Genomic DNA, 16,204 nt, shown 5'->3' with positions numbered 1-16,204 from the left:
TCCTTCCTCTCCCATCCTCCTTCCTCTCCCATCCTCCTTCCTCTCCCATCTTCCTTCCTCTCCCATCCACCTCCTGCAGAGAAAGAAGCAATCCCGCAGAGCCCACGTGGCCTGAAGTGTGCCCAAGGCATAACCTACAGCCCTGCTTGTCTCTTCTTTCAGGGTGCCGACCTGAAGAAAGGGAAGATTCAGGGCCAGGAGTTATCAGGTGAGTAAGACATAGGGACCCCTTCCCCCAGCCAGGGCATCAGTGACGATCACAGGAATGAAAGCCTCATGGGGCTGCTTTGTCGTGTGCTAGCGCCAGCCTGAGAGTTTTCTTGGATGCCCTGATTTCATCTCCACAACTGCCTTTTATGGTCACTGCCATCAGTGTCCCCATTTTAAAGAGGATAACACTGAGGCACAGACCATCCTGTGCCATGTGAACAGCTAGTAAGGAATGCAGCCAGCGTCACAGTGCAGGGGGCCATCTGACTGGAGGCTGCTTGCAACACCTGTCCACCCCCATCCTCCCCCCAGCTCCCCTCTCTCAGATCCCTGCCCCAGGATGGTGCCCCAACCTACCTTGAAAGGGATGCTCAGGTAGTGGGCTGGCCTCTGGCACAGGACTGGGCACCAAACTTAGCCTTGCAGTTCCATGAAGCAGCGTGGGCTTCGGCACCAATCAGGCCTGGATTCAAATCCCAGCACCACCACTCACTGCTGGCCTGGCTTCACCTCTCAAGCCTCCAGGAAATGGAAAGATGGAGGAGATGTCGTAAGTGAAGGCCTACAGCCCAGGGCCTGGCCCGGAGAAGTAGTCTAGCATGTGTAAACCCTTTCCCCTCCTCCTCATGCCTCAATTCTCTGCCTTTGGAGGTTTTGAATGGGGAATTCTTGAGGAAAGCCCTAGTGAGAGGCATTAGTCTGTATCTCCCTTGAGGATAAATTCTCCATTGTGCAGATCCAGTGAGTTTTCACTTCAGACTTGTCCGCACAGAACCGAAGTCACCAGTTTTGGGCAGTGTCGAGTGTGCCCACGGTGGAGTGCACTCCACAGCCCACATACCCACCCACCTCGCCCACACTGACTTGCGCACGAGGAGACTCCCTGGCACACACCTGTGCTCAGAAGACTTCCTCAGCACTGGTGGTGTTTAGGAAAAATGCTCCTTTACCTGCATTTACACACACACTAACAGGGCCTCCAAAACAGCCTCAGGGTGTTTGCACACTGGCTTTTCGTGTGCACACACCCACCCTAAGTGGAGATCTCCAACCACACACACTCACATGGCTCCAAGCACATCCAGCTCTGCTCTCACTCTGAGTGCGCACGCGTGCACACACACACACACACACACACACACCTGATCTGCGATCCAAAAATGCAGGGAAAGATGAATCGTCAGGAATTCCCCGGCTGTTGGCATGCTGGAAGCCACCAGTGGCCGGAAGTGCACAGTGAGGGACGCTTCCAATGCTCCAAGCAGCAAGTCGTGCTTTTGTTTAATGATCGGGAGAGAAAAGAAGGGGAGATGGCCATAAAGGACCAATACTCCCTCCCACCAACATCCTCATTGCAAATGCTTCTTTCCCACCCACCCAGGAAGATTCTTGGCTCCAGCCTGGCTCTCCTCCATGGAAAGGAAGATGGAGAGAGGGAAGGGGAGTGGGAAGGGCTGAAGTATGCTGGGAAAGAGGCCCACCTTGAAAGACCCAGGCCAGGCCAGCATGATCTTGTCTCTCTGCATGGACTTGGGAGAAGAATGAGGGATGTCCCCACCCCACTTCCCCCCCCCCAAAAAAAAAGCGCAGCCTCCTGGAGGAAGAGGGAAGGAGTGGGAGAGGGGCCTTCTCCCCGGTGCCCCAAGCGCCCAGCTCCTACAGCTCCCATGATCAAACCTTTGAACCCAGTCCCACCCACCCTTGTAACCACTTCCAGATCCTCCAGACACAGCCAAGAAATTGGCTTCTTTGGGGATTGAGTTCATAAGCAAATGCCGAAAAAATAAATAAAAATCCTCTGCCAAACACACTCGCAGAGGAAGATGGGCTTCTCTTGAGGCAGGAAATCCATCAGGATAGACTAAAGCAAAAACAGGACAATGCCAACACCCACCGGCCCATAAAGGTCTGGGAGCCACGCCAGCACCCGAGGCCTTCAAGCCAGCTCAGGGTGTTTCCTCTCGGACCACCTCCTCCCCAACTCTCACCCCCACCAAAATATGTTCTTCTTAAATGAAGATACTGAAGCTGAGATCCCACCAAATACAAATCCTAATGGTTTGCACGGGTGAGTCCCGATCTGGGGCCCCAGGGAGGTCAGCAGGACCATAGGAAGACAGAGAGCTCTGCCCTGGATAATATGGGATGTTGATGCCCACCTCTCTCCTTCTTCTACCTGTAGCCTACCAGGCTCCCTCCCCACCAGCACACAGTGGCTTCCATCGCTACCAGTTCTTTGTCTATCTTCAGGAAGGAAAAGTCATCTCTCTCCTTCCCAAGGAAAACAAAACTCGAGGTAAGACCTTCCCATCCGTCCATCCACCTCCAGGGTGAATTCTGGGGTGGAACCAACGCTTCATACATTTATGGGGAAATTAGGGCCTTGACCTCCACTCATGAGCCTTGGAGACTGGTGTCAAAGGCTGGTGTTTCTTGGGAGCAAACTGGAAGGAGTTCCTTAAAGATGTTGGCATCAGATGTGGTCTCCCTTGAGAAGTAAGTCCCACAGACTAATGTGGAGGCTCCAGCTGGGTGGTTGCTATGTAAGGCAGGGTCTCAAAGTGGGTGACTGGAGCCAGGGAGAAAAGTGCCCCGAAACTTTGCATGGCATGTGCAGACAGCTGCCCCTGAACTTTGGCAAGTCACTGTGCTCTGTAATTGAGTCTGATCTGGGCAAGAGGACACTGGAATGCCACCCTGCCGGTCTATCCTCACGGGTTGCTAATTACTGGGTCGGCTGTGCCATCTCAGTGATGAGGTGAAGATGTCCCCCACCATCCCCCCTCCACTAGCTTCTCTGAGCAGCCCTCCTTGGCTTCTGGAGCAAACCAACTCCCTATAGCCTCCTCATGGCGAACCCTGCCTTCTTGGCCTCGGTCCTCCCGCCACCAGGGCCAGCGAGCAGGAGCGGTGGCCACTTGGCCACTGCAACATGCCACAAGTGACTCACCTGACCCAGTGTGAGCCATGCCCCCGACTCCCCCTCCCACCATCTGAGCCTTAGATTTCTCTTCCAGAAAATGGGAAATAAAGCCACCCCTGCACTCTTATCACCTCCCCAGTTTTAGGGAGGGGAAGGCAATAGAGACTGCACAAATGCCATCTGAGAGTGCAAGGAGCACGTCCCCCAGGCTGGCAGGAAGGCAAGTGGGAGGGTGGGTGTCATCAGCCATTGCCTCTCACCCAGTGACCTTGACCAAACATCCACCCACTGGGAAGCCAGCACAGGTATTGCTACAGCTGCAATGCCGGAGGCCCCAGAGGAGAGGAACATGGAGCCCAGAAAGGCACAGGATGAGCGACCGGGCCCTTCAGATGTGCCGAGCAGGGCCCACCAATCACAGAGGGCTCCAGGCCACCCTGGGAGTGGAGCTGGTGCAAACTTTCCACCGGTGAACCTTCCCCAGGTGCCCTCAGCGCCTTGCCAATCCATGAATCTGTTTAAACAGCTTTGCCAAAGACACACTTTTAAGTTTAGATGCAGAGAGAAGGAAACACAATTATGTATCTTGCCCAGACCAGGAAAAACTGTCTCCAGCACCCTGGCTACCAGTCTCACCAAAGATGTCAGGACCTCAGCCTATGACATTCCCCCACCCATGGGGTTCTCATAAAATGAGGCAGTGCCTCTGAGCCCCACCATGAGACTCCGGGGTTACCATGCCTATGCCCAGGGCAGGAGCCTCTCGCGGGGTAAGTGCCTTCTGAAGGCAGGATGGAGGCAAGGATAGAGCATCAGGAGATGCCATTAGAGGGACAGACAAGGGAATAAGAGAGCTGCATACACCAAAGATGCTTCCCTACTCTGTGTGCTGGGGCTCCCGAGACTCGACGGCAGCCTGTCCTCCAGAAACCACAGTGGCCTGAGGTACCAGCAAAGGCCTGACCCACCCCTCCCAGGATGTTGGTGACCAGGCAAGGAAGCCAAAACACACTGGGCCTGAAACCCATTGTTTGGTCTTGTGTACTTCCCTACCCCACCCCTTGACCCACCTTTCGTCCATGGGGAACTTAGAAACTGGACTTGCATCTGGACAGGGTTTAAAATGGCCCTCCCAGATGAAAGCCCCAGCCAAGGTCCCAGTCTTGCCATATGATGCCTTCCATGTGCCCAGCGCTGTGCTGGGAACTTCAGAGAAAATACAATCAAGGGCGCCAGGAATTTTCCCTGCCCTCAAGCAGCTTACAGTCTGCTTTGGAAATAATTAAATAACAATGCAGAGCAGGTTGTAATTAAACACTTAATTGTGTGATTCTAACTGTAAGGACAATTGGAAGTCTGTGGACTCAGGGATAGATCTCTTCCCTTCCTACCATGCCCTTCCCTCCAGAACACTGTGCCCTCTCCAGCCAGAGAGGATATAAAGGTGTTTTATTGTAGAATGAGGCAATCTGGACTCCCCTCTCTAGTTAGTGATTTCATTTTGAGGCCAATGAATGAACCTTGTTGGGCCTCGGTTTCCTCATCTACAAAATGAGGGGTTGGCTCCAGATGATCTACAAATTTCTCTGGCCCTGAGGCCATGGGGAGGAGGTTGGAGCAGGGCTGGGCCCTAGAGAAGGAGGAGAGCTGAATCCTTGAGTGAAGGAAGAGGGAGCTCTGGGTTGGAGAAACCGTGTGTGTGTGTGTGTGTGTGTGTGTGTGTGTGTGTGTGTGTTTTTAAGTGAGAAAATGGAGGGGAAGGGGGAAAACAAGGTTCTCAAAAGTCTGGCAGAGGAGTGGCTTTTGCGGGTCGACTCTGGGAAGCCATTCAAGATTATTTACCGGAGAAGCGATACTCAGAAGTCACTCTTTGGAGATGATGAACCTGGAAGGACAGGCAGAACTGACCAGAATGAGAGGACAGGACACCACCAGAGGGGTCAAGACATGAGACAGTGAGGTGTGGATGAACCCAGGGGTGACTGCAAAAGCAGAAACTCCGGGTCCTTGCACAGTGTTGAAACACTCAGGGTCTGGTGCTCTCTGAAGCACCTGGACAGTGCCTGGGGAATTATGGAGCCCAGGGCTGGACCAGTGCTTGGGAGGCCAGAGCATGGGGCCCTGCCAATGAACAGAGGCCCCAGGACTTGCCTTGATCTAGATTTCTCTCCATGGGAGAGAATCCGTGGAGGAAGTGGGATGCCAGGGATTGGGCAGGGCGGCGGGGGGCGGGGGGCAATGTGGTATAACCAGCTGCTTGTGTCCCCCGGGTGAACAGGCAGGAAAAGCTTCTAGAGACTCGAGGGGAAAGGTCAGCCTACAGGAACCAGGTAGAGGGGCATCTATGGCAGATGGGCCCCTGAACCCCATCCTATTCAGGCCTCTTCCCTCCCTGGATCTTATGGGTGAATGACAGGCTTAGGGTGAAGAAGGGGGCTTGAGATGATTCTAGTAGAGCCTGTCATGACTATGTAGAGGGGTGTGGGGATGGCATTGTTCAGACCCAAGGAAGTGAAACCCTTCCCAGAATTCCTTTTTTTTTACTGTGACCCCACGACAATGTACAGGTGGTCAGCAAATGAGATCTTGACATCCCGACTCTGATTGTTTGACATTGGCCGGGTGACCTCCCCTCCCTGGGCCTTGATTTTGACCTCATCAAGATAAGGGGTTGGACTAGTTGATCTGCGACTGAATGACCTGAAACTGATTTGCTCCCAGCTTCCTGGGCCGTCCTCACCTCTCTGTTCTGCCAAATAAATGCAGGGACCAGCTGATGAGGCTCGACTCTCCCAGCCAACCCTGACATTTCCTAGTAGAGGTCTTCCATCAGACCCCAGGAGGCCAGGAGCACAGCAAGGGCCCTGGAGGGGCTTAGAGCTACCCTGCTTCTAGCTGATGAAACCCTGCCCTGCCACCCCACTCCTCCTACCTTTGCCCTGCCCTGCCACCCCACTCCTCCTACCTTTGCACAGCTCCTTCCTCTCTGGCCACTTTTGAACCACGCTTGGCGTAACTCAGTAATGCCTTCTGCATTCGCTCAGCTGATGCCAGACGCCTAGTGTGTGCTTGGCGCTGTTTTGGGTGCTGTAAGAAGTCACCACGTGATGGTGTACCTGCTCTCATGCATGTGTGGAGTCACCCTGGTGGAGCTCTGTGGATAGGCGGTGCTCACTGAGAGAGTTAGGGAAGATATTCAAACAGTGTAAGCATAACTGGTCCCCAGTGCGGGAGGAGCAGAGACCTCTGAACTCTAAACAGCCTTAACTGGTGCCTCTGACAAGGGCTGGCTGGCCAGCATCACAGGACAGCTGTGCGATGCATGTCCCAAAGGCCACACTTTACCTTTCCAGATTTGCAGTCACCATTATCTCAGGCCTGTGACATGCTAGGCTTTCTCCCTCTGATTCTAAGTGAACACCCCTCTGAGGGGGACATCTTCCCTTCCAGGCAGATTTCATTTGCACCTTGTACCATTGCCCTTGCATGCAGCACACTGCCAGAACATCCCTGAACTACTTCTTTGCTCACATCTGCCGGCCCACCACTGCCCATCTGGGCACCTCATTCTCCCCTTCCCAGACCCGCAATGCCTTGCCCACCTTCCAAGCACCAGTATCCCCTACTGGCCCTCCATCACGCCCTCTGGAACAACCCCACAGAGCTGATCCGCTCAGCCAGGCTTCCTCCCGCCTGCTGTTGGCATCTCTAGTCTCTATCGTCTTCTCCACTCGCACAGCATTTGTCGTGCCTCCCCAGACATCTGCTTTGATCTCTTCTGTATTCCTAAATCACTTGCCACTCGTGGCGGCCCCCACTTCCACCATGAGTCTACCAGTTCCTTAAGAGAAGTGCTCACCTCTGCCTTCTTTCCCTTCTCCCACCTGTCCCTGTGCCCAGCCCACTGTGGGCTTTCAGTCAATGAGTGTGTCTGTGTGTGGGACACACCCACATATGCACATCCACAAGCCATTCACACACATGGATCTGCACGTTCTCACACCCCCACATTCACAAGCACACATCAGCTTCCCTCAGCACCTGAGAAGGCAGCCACCTCTGTGAGGACCATGCCCACAAGTGACAGTCTCTGCATTGATCCATGTCCTCCCTGTCCCGCCTCTCCACCAGCCTCCCTGCCCCTCCCTGGTGTTCCCCTTGCCAACCATGTCAAGGGGACAGGACAGTGGCCATCACCCCTACCCCGGGGCAAATGAGGAAAGCAAAGCCTGAAACAGTGAGTGGCATGACTTACCAAGGGCATCCACAGTTAAGAGCCGTTTGACTTTCTTCTGACTTCCAGGGAAGGGCTGTTTGCACCTGCCACCGTCTTGCCTACATCCCTGTTCTCCTGACCCAGACCACCAGACTTCTGAGCCCCACTGGGGATACAGACAGCGTGCAGTTGCATCCTGCTGTCCCGGGCCTCCTTGGCCAGCAGCAGCTGCCCAGAATGGTCCATGCACATTCCCCTTCCCTGGCTGTGGCTGAGCCTCAGACTCCTGGGGAGCTATGGTCAGTGCCACACCACACCTCAGTCACCTCACCCAGAGGTGTCACAAGCCAGTCTCACACTCCTCTTGCAAGCGAGCAGGGGAAATCCCCTCTCTGCCCCATGAGAGGACATGCCACAGCTTGCTCCAGAAGCCACTCCAAGGCCAAGTGCCTAGGATGGTGTCAACGTGCTGGAAACTAATAGGCAACAGAGGCTCTGGTCACCACCTCCAGCGCAGCCTCAGGGCCTTCAGAGGGGAAACTTGTTCACTGCAAAATGGAAGTCCTGGACCAGGCAGCCATAAACCGCTCCCTAGCACCACAGGCACCCAAATTCAGCAGCTCAGAGGTGGAGCCGCCCACCCACAGGGGTCAGAGAGGAGAGACAGGCATGGACTTGCCACACAGGGGGTTGAAGTCTTGCTTGTGGCATCTGAAGGCATGCAGGCCTCGGTGGGTGAGAAAGAAGGGGAATCTTGGGGCCGAGGGCAGCAGAGCCCCACGCAGCTTCAAGGGTAGGCGGTGTTGCCACAGAGAGATGAGGCTGGGAGGAAATCCACCAGCCTGGTAGCAGAACACAGCAGCTCGTGGTGTCAGGAAGCATGGAGGGAAGAGGTCTGAGAGGAAAGGAGGCCCTGCCTGGAGAGCAGCCCCCGCCCTCAGACTGCCCCCCACCAGCGCACACACAGACACAAACACACTCAGCCCACCCCCGTGACCTCCCATGGTGGTTCACCTGGCCCAGCCCCAGCATCCCCCAGGGGCCCAGCCCCTGATCACTGTGTGGGCTTGTGGCAGGAGGCGCTCTTCCTCCAAAGGGCCCCACCCACTTGGCCAAGCGGGTAGAACTGGGGGCCTGGCAGCCGCCCAGCTGGGGCCATCCCGGGCAACACTCAGACAGGCACCCAGGCTGGGAACCACCTGAAATCTCCATGAGCCCCAGGTGGACCTCCTCAAGAAGCAAGTCCCAGTCCGGCCAAACATCAGCCGTCCCGAGCAATATTGAACACATCAAGAAGAAACCACAGATAAGCCCCCAAATTCTACCCAAAATGCCAGCCAACTGTCACCACTACCAAATATTGGAATTTATCACTGGGAGCTAAACTGGCAGCTTGGAGTCTCCCATCCTCCTGATACATTTCGCGCCCCACCCTCAGCTGCAGAAGGGCGGAGGAGGCCTAGGAGATGCACTGGCTGGATAATTAGAACCAGCTTCTACTCTTCAGCCCTCCTGGGTCCTCCCTCCAAAGGAGATGTGGGTCCCCTCACCACCCCAAAACTCCCCTGGCATCCCCACCCTCTCCTGCCAAAGTCACAGTGCCCCCCACTACCCCAAAGCCTCTCGAGCCCGCAGGATCAGCCACTCAGCAAATCTCCTCCAGGAGTAATTGGATGTGATGGAACGAGGGCTTTTCAGGTCCTGAGTAGAAGTCTCCGGATGTCATTTAATGGCACAAAAAATAAAAGGCTCAGGCCTCCCGCCTACCACCGCCAGGACATCATTAATCTTGGCAGAAAGGTATCAGCGCTTCTATCAATGTGGCCGGTCCCATGACGAGCCAGACAAATTACAGACCTGAGCCGGGCTCTCTGTGGGGTAGTTATTAGGCTGGAGTTGAGTTTTTGTTTTTTTCTTCAGGGCCACCATCCCCCAACAAGAAGCAGTGGTGCCCTTACCTAAGGGGAGAGGCAGCGAGGCCAGAAAAGAGGGTGACCACCTTGGGTAGATACAGATCACCAGCTGAAGGAACAGGGCTGTTCGGAGCCAGAGCCAGTGGCCCCTGTCCTTACAGAGACTGCCCTGGGACAAGATGCTGCCGCAGCTCCAACCTCAGGGGCTCAGCAACCCACTCCCTATTCTCCAGTCCACCCGAACAGGGGCCCATGGGAGAATGGAGCTGGGGTGAGGAGCTTCCCTACTTCCCAGGCTAAGAGGGAAATACATCAGGACGGAAATACTGAGGACCAAGTGACCAGTCAGGTGGGAAACGTCTCTTGGCTACAGCAGGGTCACCCAGGAAGTGCTGTCCTCGGCTGTTGGGAAGTCTTAATTGTGGGCCTGGCTGGGCTCGGTGGCTCACACCTGTAATCTTAGCACTTTGGGAGGCCCAGGCAGGAGGATCACTTGGGCCAGGAGTTTGAGATCAGCCTGGGCAACATAAAGAGACCCTGTCTCTACAAACAATTTTTTTTTAATTAGCCGGGTGTGGTAGCACACAACTGTGGTTCCAGCTACTCAGGAGGCTGAGGCAAGAGGATCACCTGAGCCTGGGAGGTCAAGGCTGTAATGACCAGTGATAGTGCCACTGTACCCCAGCCTAGAGAATGGGCCTGCTGAAGGGAAGCCAGGGGTGTCACTGGGGGTGGGGAACTTGTCTGCTAGGGACCCAGACTACAAAGTTCTACTGCTGGCCAAGGCCACCCTTTGAAGGACCAGACTGTGATTAGTTTAGTATTACTTGTATTATATTAAAAACTCGCCGAGGGCAGGAGGTAAAACGAGGCGGCTCCGCTGACCCCATGTCTGGCAGAGGACGAGGGTGATGGCTGCCAGTGTTAAAGGGGCTCTGGGGTCTGACCTCATCTAAGAGCTTGCACTTCTGGCAGGGGAGCAGACCCCTCATTCTTCCAAGTCCTGCAAGGGGGCCAGGGTCAGCTGGACTTGGTGGAGCACCTCTCAGTTTCTCGGATGCCTGCTTAACCCTAACTGGCCCAATGGAGCCGTCCAGATGCACGTAACAAACCACTCCCAAATGGTGGAAAGCCAGCTCCACAGATCTGGGAAGCTTGGGGTGGAGAGAGTGACTGTCAAGACCTGCCCCAGGGCATTCCTGCCATCATCACAGTCCCTGGGACTAAAGCTCCGAGGAGGAGACCCTTCCCCAGCTGCTGAAGACAGGGGACATCTTTCCCCCCTAGAGCCTGCTAGGAGGCCAGGCACAGAGTGGTGGCCCAGAAACCCCCCGGTGGCTTTAGATAAGGTTATCAGGCTCTCCCCTTGGCCCCCATCTGGAACAACGCTGAAATCTAACATCTCTCATCACTAACATCTTTCCTATCAGCACTGACCAGTAAGTGAGCGTTCCAGGGCCGCTACATCTGGCTATGCAGGATGAGAACGGTACCCCCTACGGTTGTGCAGGGATCAACCTGTACATCATATGCGGCAGCCCTGTCCTGAGACACCCAGGCCTCTGTGTCCCAGTCACAGGGCAGGTGGCTCATGAGACAGGCATCAGACAGCTTCCTCCTCCTTTCTCCCTTTAGCCAAGGCCTCCCACCACAGAGGCTTCTGAAGTGCCCGCACTGCCCCGCCCTCATCTCAGGAAGAGCCTGGCCTGGGTGCGTCCAGGGTACAGTGGAGTGGCCCAAGCATAGACAGCAGCGCTGCCCTCTTCCTTCCTGGCCGCGGACTCTCTGCCTCTCAGGGACAGCAGTGCCATACAGGAAGGGGCTTTCCTCTGAGCGGTGACCACAGAAGCCGCAGTCTCCTAGCTCTCCAGCTCTCCCCACACACCCCAAGGGCCTGACTCACCCCCTCTGCCTTCTAGAACTTGTCCTCTGTGGCAGGAAACAGGGGGTGTAAGGAGTTGCAGCCGAGCCAGGAAAGGAGGCAGCAAGAGGCTAGCCGGCACGGGGACTGGGTTTCAGGAGCTGGCTGGGGAGCCCGAGAACCACAGAGCTGTCGACTTGGGACTGGAAAGGAACCACGAGGTCCCCAGGGCACTGAAGGCTCAGAGGCTTCCGAATTATCGAAGGGAGCCAGCTCTCGCTCTGGACGCAGGGGATTTCTTCCCCACAGCTTGCCCTGGCCTCGTGATGGGTTTCAATTCCCTTCCTGCCATGCTGGTTCCTTCCTGCCCTACGGTGGGGAAGGCCCCTTCGTCCCTGTTCCTGTCACACACCAATTCACCCATAAGCCCTTATTACCCTGGCATGCACACACACCAGCATACACACATATACACACATGCACCTACACATACACATGTGTGTGCACACACTCGTTCCCAGGGTCATAATACCATAATTCCTTTCATTCCAGCCAGCTGGGCTCCTGGGGTGCAGAGGTTCAGGCACAGCCCCTCTGAAAGAACACTCAGGTAACACCGAGACTCCTAGGAGAACCCAACTGCAGTCAGTACACCTCCAGCGGGAGAGCCTTTCTCAGCACCTTGGCTACACTTTCTGCAAAAGAACTCCTGGAACCCCTTGTTTTCCAGTCCCCCTGGGCCCCATCTGAGCATGCAATCACTGAGTTGGATAGGATTTGAGGGAATCTGCAAAGGCCTTTCCCCTATCCCTGCCCCTGCGAAGCTTCCTTGCCAGTAGCCCACTTTGTGCCTCAGTCATCCCATCTGTGAACTGGGAATGGGAACAGTCCTCCCTTTTTAGGATTGGTGTGAGGATTAAGCGAATTATGTGTCAAGCTCTGAGAGTAGTACCAACATATAGGAAGCACAGAAATTGGGGTGTTACTGCTTTTATTATTTGCATTATTGTTATTGTTATTTTGGGTTTTGGATTAAAAATTATCCTCTCCTTGAGAACATCTTTGAAATGTCAGCAGCCTCTGGGAGGCAGGAATGCTTCGATGGGCTTGCTATCTTAATTGCTATGAAAAGGGTGGTGGGTGCTGACCAAGGAGACAGGTAGGTGAGAGGGTGGGTGGCCCGTGAGTCTCAGGTGAGGCTCTGAGAGCTGCCAGCCCCTTGCCCTCTTCTGTCTGGGTATAAGAGCTGACTGGTCTCCATTAATCCATTGTATATCGGCCACTGCCTAGCTCTGCTCCAGACAGGGTCTTCCCCAGGCACTCTCTCTCCACCCTGGGAGGTTGCTGCATTTAGCAGAAAACAACAACAAAAAAAGTAGGATGCCCAGTAAAATTTGAATTCCAGATAAACAACGAAAAAAAATAATTCGTGTTAAGTATGCTCCATGCAGAATGTGGGACACGCTCACACCAACAAACGATTTGCTATTTATCTGAAATTCAAATTGAACTACTTCCTGCTTTTTCCTGGCAAGCATCTGCCCAGGGTGCCTGACACCCAGGGTTTGGGAAACAAGAACGTGGGAATATGCCTCTGACCATCTCCCTCAGCCTCACTCCATGCCCCAGGCTGTGCCCTCCTCGCCCTGCCACGAGGCCTGTTCACACTTGCCCCAGAAGATGCGCCTCCCTGTACACACTTGTGTTTTCTCGCCCTGAGGAGGAACCCCTCCGACCTGGGCACTGTCTGGGCTTCTGCAGGCCCAGCTCTTCCGCCAGGGTCCGGGGGCTGCCCCTCCACCTCTGCCACAGGGAAGGCACCCTGGTGCACGCCCTGTCCTAGGACAGAGAGGAGGAGGTTGGTGGGGTTTAGTGGAGAAGATTGAAAGAAGAGCACTGATACTTCCGCCAATCTCAGCCCCAATCTCAGCCCCAGCAGCAGGGGTGAGCAGGTGTGAAGGAAAGCAGTGGTGAAAGCTCCCATCCTGAGGTCAGGGGAGCCTGCAGGGAGAGGGCGTGAGTGGAGGAAGTGGGCAGCCGACATGATTGGGCTTCCTTTCTGCCCGAGAGTGAGAAGGCAGCTTTGCTAAACAGAAGCGCTGGGGAAGGAGACTCAGGCATCCTTGACTTGGGCTGGGCTCTCAGTCCCCATTGCCTTCTGGAGAGCAGGCAGCTCTGCTGCTGTTCAGAGGCTCTGCTAACATCTGGGGACTGCCTCTGCAGCAGGAGCCAGAAGCTCCCACAGCCACTACGCCCCATGGCCATCACATCACCTGCTGCCTCGGCTCCCCTGAGCCGGCCTCCCTCCCAGGCCCCTGCTAGCTTTCAAGTCCATGGCTCCTTCTCACTGCCTCCCTATGGTCTGTTTGTCCTTCCAGGCTCTTGGAAAATGGGCATATTTCTGAACCGCTTCCACCTGGGCGAACCTGAAGCAAGCACCCAGTTCATGACCCAGAACTACCAGGACTCGCCAACCCTCCAGGCTCCCAGAGGAGGGGTCAGCAAGCCCAAGCACAAAACCAGGTGGAGATAGCTGCCTGCTAGATGGCAGGCTTCGCCGTCCAGGCACATGGCCACACTGCCCACCACCGACGATGTGGGTATGGAACCCCCTCTGGATACAGAACCCCTTCTTTTCCAAATTAAAAAAAAACCATCCAGAGCTTAGTGCTTTGCTTCCTAACTTGTATTCATTTGAAAAGCAACAAGAGGAAATCGGCCAATATTCAGCACTGGGGACCGAGGCTTTCCTGTAAATGCAAGGGGTTGGGTGGGGAGTGGGGAAAATAGACGGACAGGCAGGATATAGTGATCCCTACACCCGAACTGTCACTGAGTCGCTGTGGGACCTCAGGGAAACCTCTTACCCTCCCCAAAGTTCTGCTCCCTTGGCTGTGACACGGAAGTAGGAAGAAGCGGGAGAGGGTGGTTGGTTTATCACCATGGGACTTTCCAGGTCTGACATTCGACAACATTCATTCAGCAACTATTGTTGCATGTGGGATGCACCTGGCCTTCCTCCAGGCACTGGGGATGCATGCCTGCCTCATCCCCATGCATAGGTAGATAGGGCAGACACAGCGTGGTGCTCACCTCATGGAGCTTCCAGTCTAGCAGCGGAAGGAAATATCCCCAACAAATGATAAACTGTGATAAGTATGTTGAGGGTGCAAAGGGGGCCTGATTTCTGATGGAGAGGAAGACTCAGGCAGAGCCCTGATGTTTAACTTCAGGGCTGAAAAGTGGGCTAGGGGTTACCAGGTGAGTGGAGACAGGAATAGAGAACATTCCAAAGCTCCTCCGAGCCCCTGTGGCTGGCAGGGGCACGCATGGCATCTTCCAGGAAACGAAAGGTCCATGGTGTGGCTACCACCAAGTATGAAAGGGCAAGAACAGCATGACGGGTGGGCAAAGGCCAGACCATGCCAGGCCTTGTTGCCATGTTAAAGCTCTGGACTGTATCCAAAAAGCAATGGGAAATCATTAAATGATAAGTAGATTGGGCCAGGCATGGTGGCTGGTGCCTGTAATCCCGGTTCTTTGGGAGGCCAAGGCCAGAGGATCGCTTGAAGCCAGGAGTTCAAGACCAGCCTGGGCGGCATAGGGAGACCCCCCGTCCCACCAAAAATAAGAATAAAAAATTAGCCAGGTATGGTGGTGGATGCCTGTAGTCCCAGCTACTCAGGAGGCTGGCATAGGAGAATCACCTGCGCCCAGAAGTTTGAGACTGCAGTTATCTATGAATCTATGATTGCACCACTGCCCCCAGCCTAGGCAACCGAGCAAGACCTCATCTCTAAAAAATTAATAAAATAAAATAAAAATAGATTGGAGGGGCAGATGGCATAATCAGATGTATGCTTTTAGAAAGCTGTGAATAAGGCCAGGTGCGGTGGCTCACGCCTATAATCTCAACACTTTGGGAGGCCGAGGTGGGCAAATCACCTGAGGTCAGGAGTTTGAGACCAGCCTGACTAACATGGTGAAACCCTGTCTCTATAAAAATACAAAAATTAGCCGAGCGTAATGGTGGGCGCCTGCAATCCCAGCTACTTGGGAGGCTGAAGCAGGAAAATCACTTGAACCCTGGAGGCAGAGGTTGCAGTGAGCCGAGGTTGCACCACTGCACTCCAGGCTGGGTGACAAAGTGAGACTCCATCTCAAAAAAAAAAAAAAAAAGAAAGAAAGAAAAAGAAAAAAAGAAAAGAAAGCCATGAATAAATTCTTTGGTATCTGCAAGGAAAGGACTTTTGCCATCTAACTTCCCTGGGCTTTCTCTGCAGGCCTCTTGACTTCCCCACCCGAGGACTCCTGGGGACCCCTCCCTGGTACAGTCTCATTCCCAGCCTAAAGTTTTGGAGGCCCCTTACCTCCCCACCACCACTCCAGTCCTTTCAGCACCCCTAACACCCTCTTCAGTTCGGTTTCCCTCAAAGAGTTAATAACCACCACTCTTTGGCTAGCATGCAGCGACATTGGTGACTCACGTGTGCAAAGTGCTTTGAGATCCCCAGATGAAAAGAACAAGCTGCACCTGGGTACAGGGTTCTTACCATCTTAGAGTCCTGCCCCTCGCTAGCTGGAAGGCAGAGGGCCCTAGATGAACCCTTGGCCCAGCTGAGCATGCTTTTAACTAGTGGCACAATTTTAGTGGTGGGGATCTGAAGAATACAGTGGGGCTGGAGGTTGAGTTTGTGAATGGGAGAGAATTGAATGATCCCCCCCTTCATTGATAGATTCAGCTCCCTGCCCAGGTAAAGGGCACCAAATTCTGATGCTCCAGAAGAGCATTTTATGCCAGCCCAAGGTAAAAGGAAACCTGGGCAGTAGAAATTGTGGAGCCTCCCCACTTCCTTCTACCCCACCAGGCAAGCCTGCAAGCTGACCTAAAATAAGAAGCAAAAGGAAGTGTCCATTTGCAGTGCCATGGAAGGCAGCCTCGCAAGGGAACTTTCTGGGTCCCCTATTCCCTGGGACCTTCTCCCCACAGCCCCCACCCCACAAGACTCAGAATGTAATTGGCAGCTCCGGTTGGTGCCCAGGGCCAGGATAAATAGAAGGTCAGCTTCCTAGAGCAGCCC

At 54.5% G+C, this 16,204-nt stretch overlaps 1 protein-coding gene across 1 annotated transcript in view; it reads left to right on the top strand.

The window, feature by feature from the left end:
- Nucleotides 1–13,784, top strand: part of PEBP4 (phosphatidylethanolamine-binding protein 4) — a 222,212-nt gene extending 208,428 nt beyond the window's left edge. The window contains exons 5-7 of the mRNA XM_011968814.1: nucleotides 163–208; nucleotides 2,393–2,506; nucleotides 13,502–13,784. Coding sequence (XP_011824204.1) covers nucleotides 163–208; nucleotides 2,393–2,506; nucleotides 13,502–13,656 — 315 coding nt within the window. The 3' untranslated portion in view covers nucleotides 13,657–13,784. The remainder of the gene's footprint in view (nucleotides 1–162; nucleotides 209–2,392; nucleotides 2,507–13,501) is intronic.
- The last annotated feature ends 2,420 nt before the right edge of the window (nucleotides 13,785–16,204 follow it).

Source organism: Mandrillus leucophaeus, unplaced genomic scaffold, assembly GCF_000951045.1.
Source record: "Mandrillus leucophaeus isolate KB7577 unplaced genomic scaffold, Mleu.le_1.0 Scaffold86, whole genome shotgun sequence".
Lineage (NCBI taxonomy): Eukaryota > Metazoa > Chordata > Mammalia > Primates > Cercopithecidae > Mandrillus > Mandrillus leucophaeus.
This window is presented reverse-complemented; position numbering and strand designations above follow the sequence as displayed.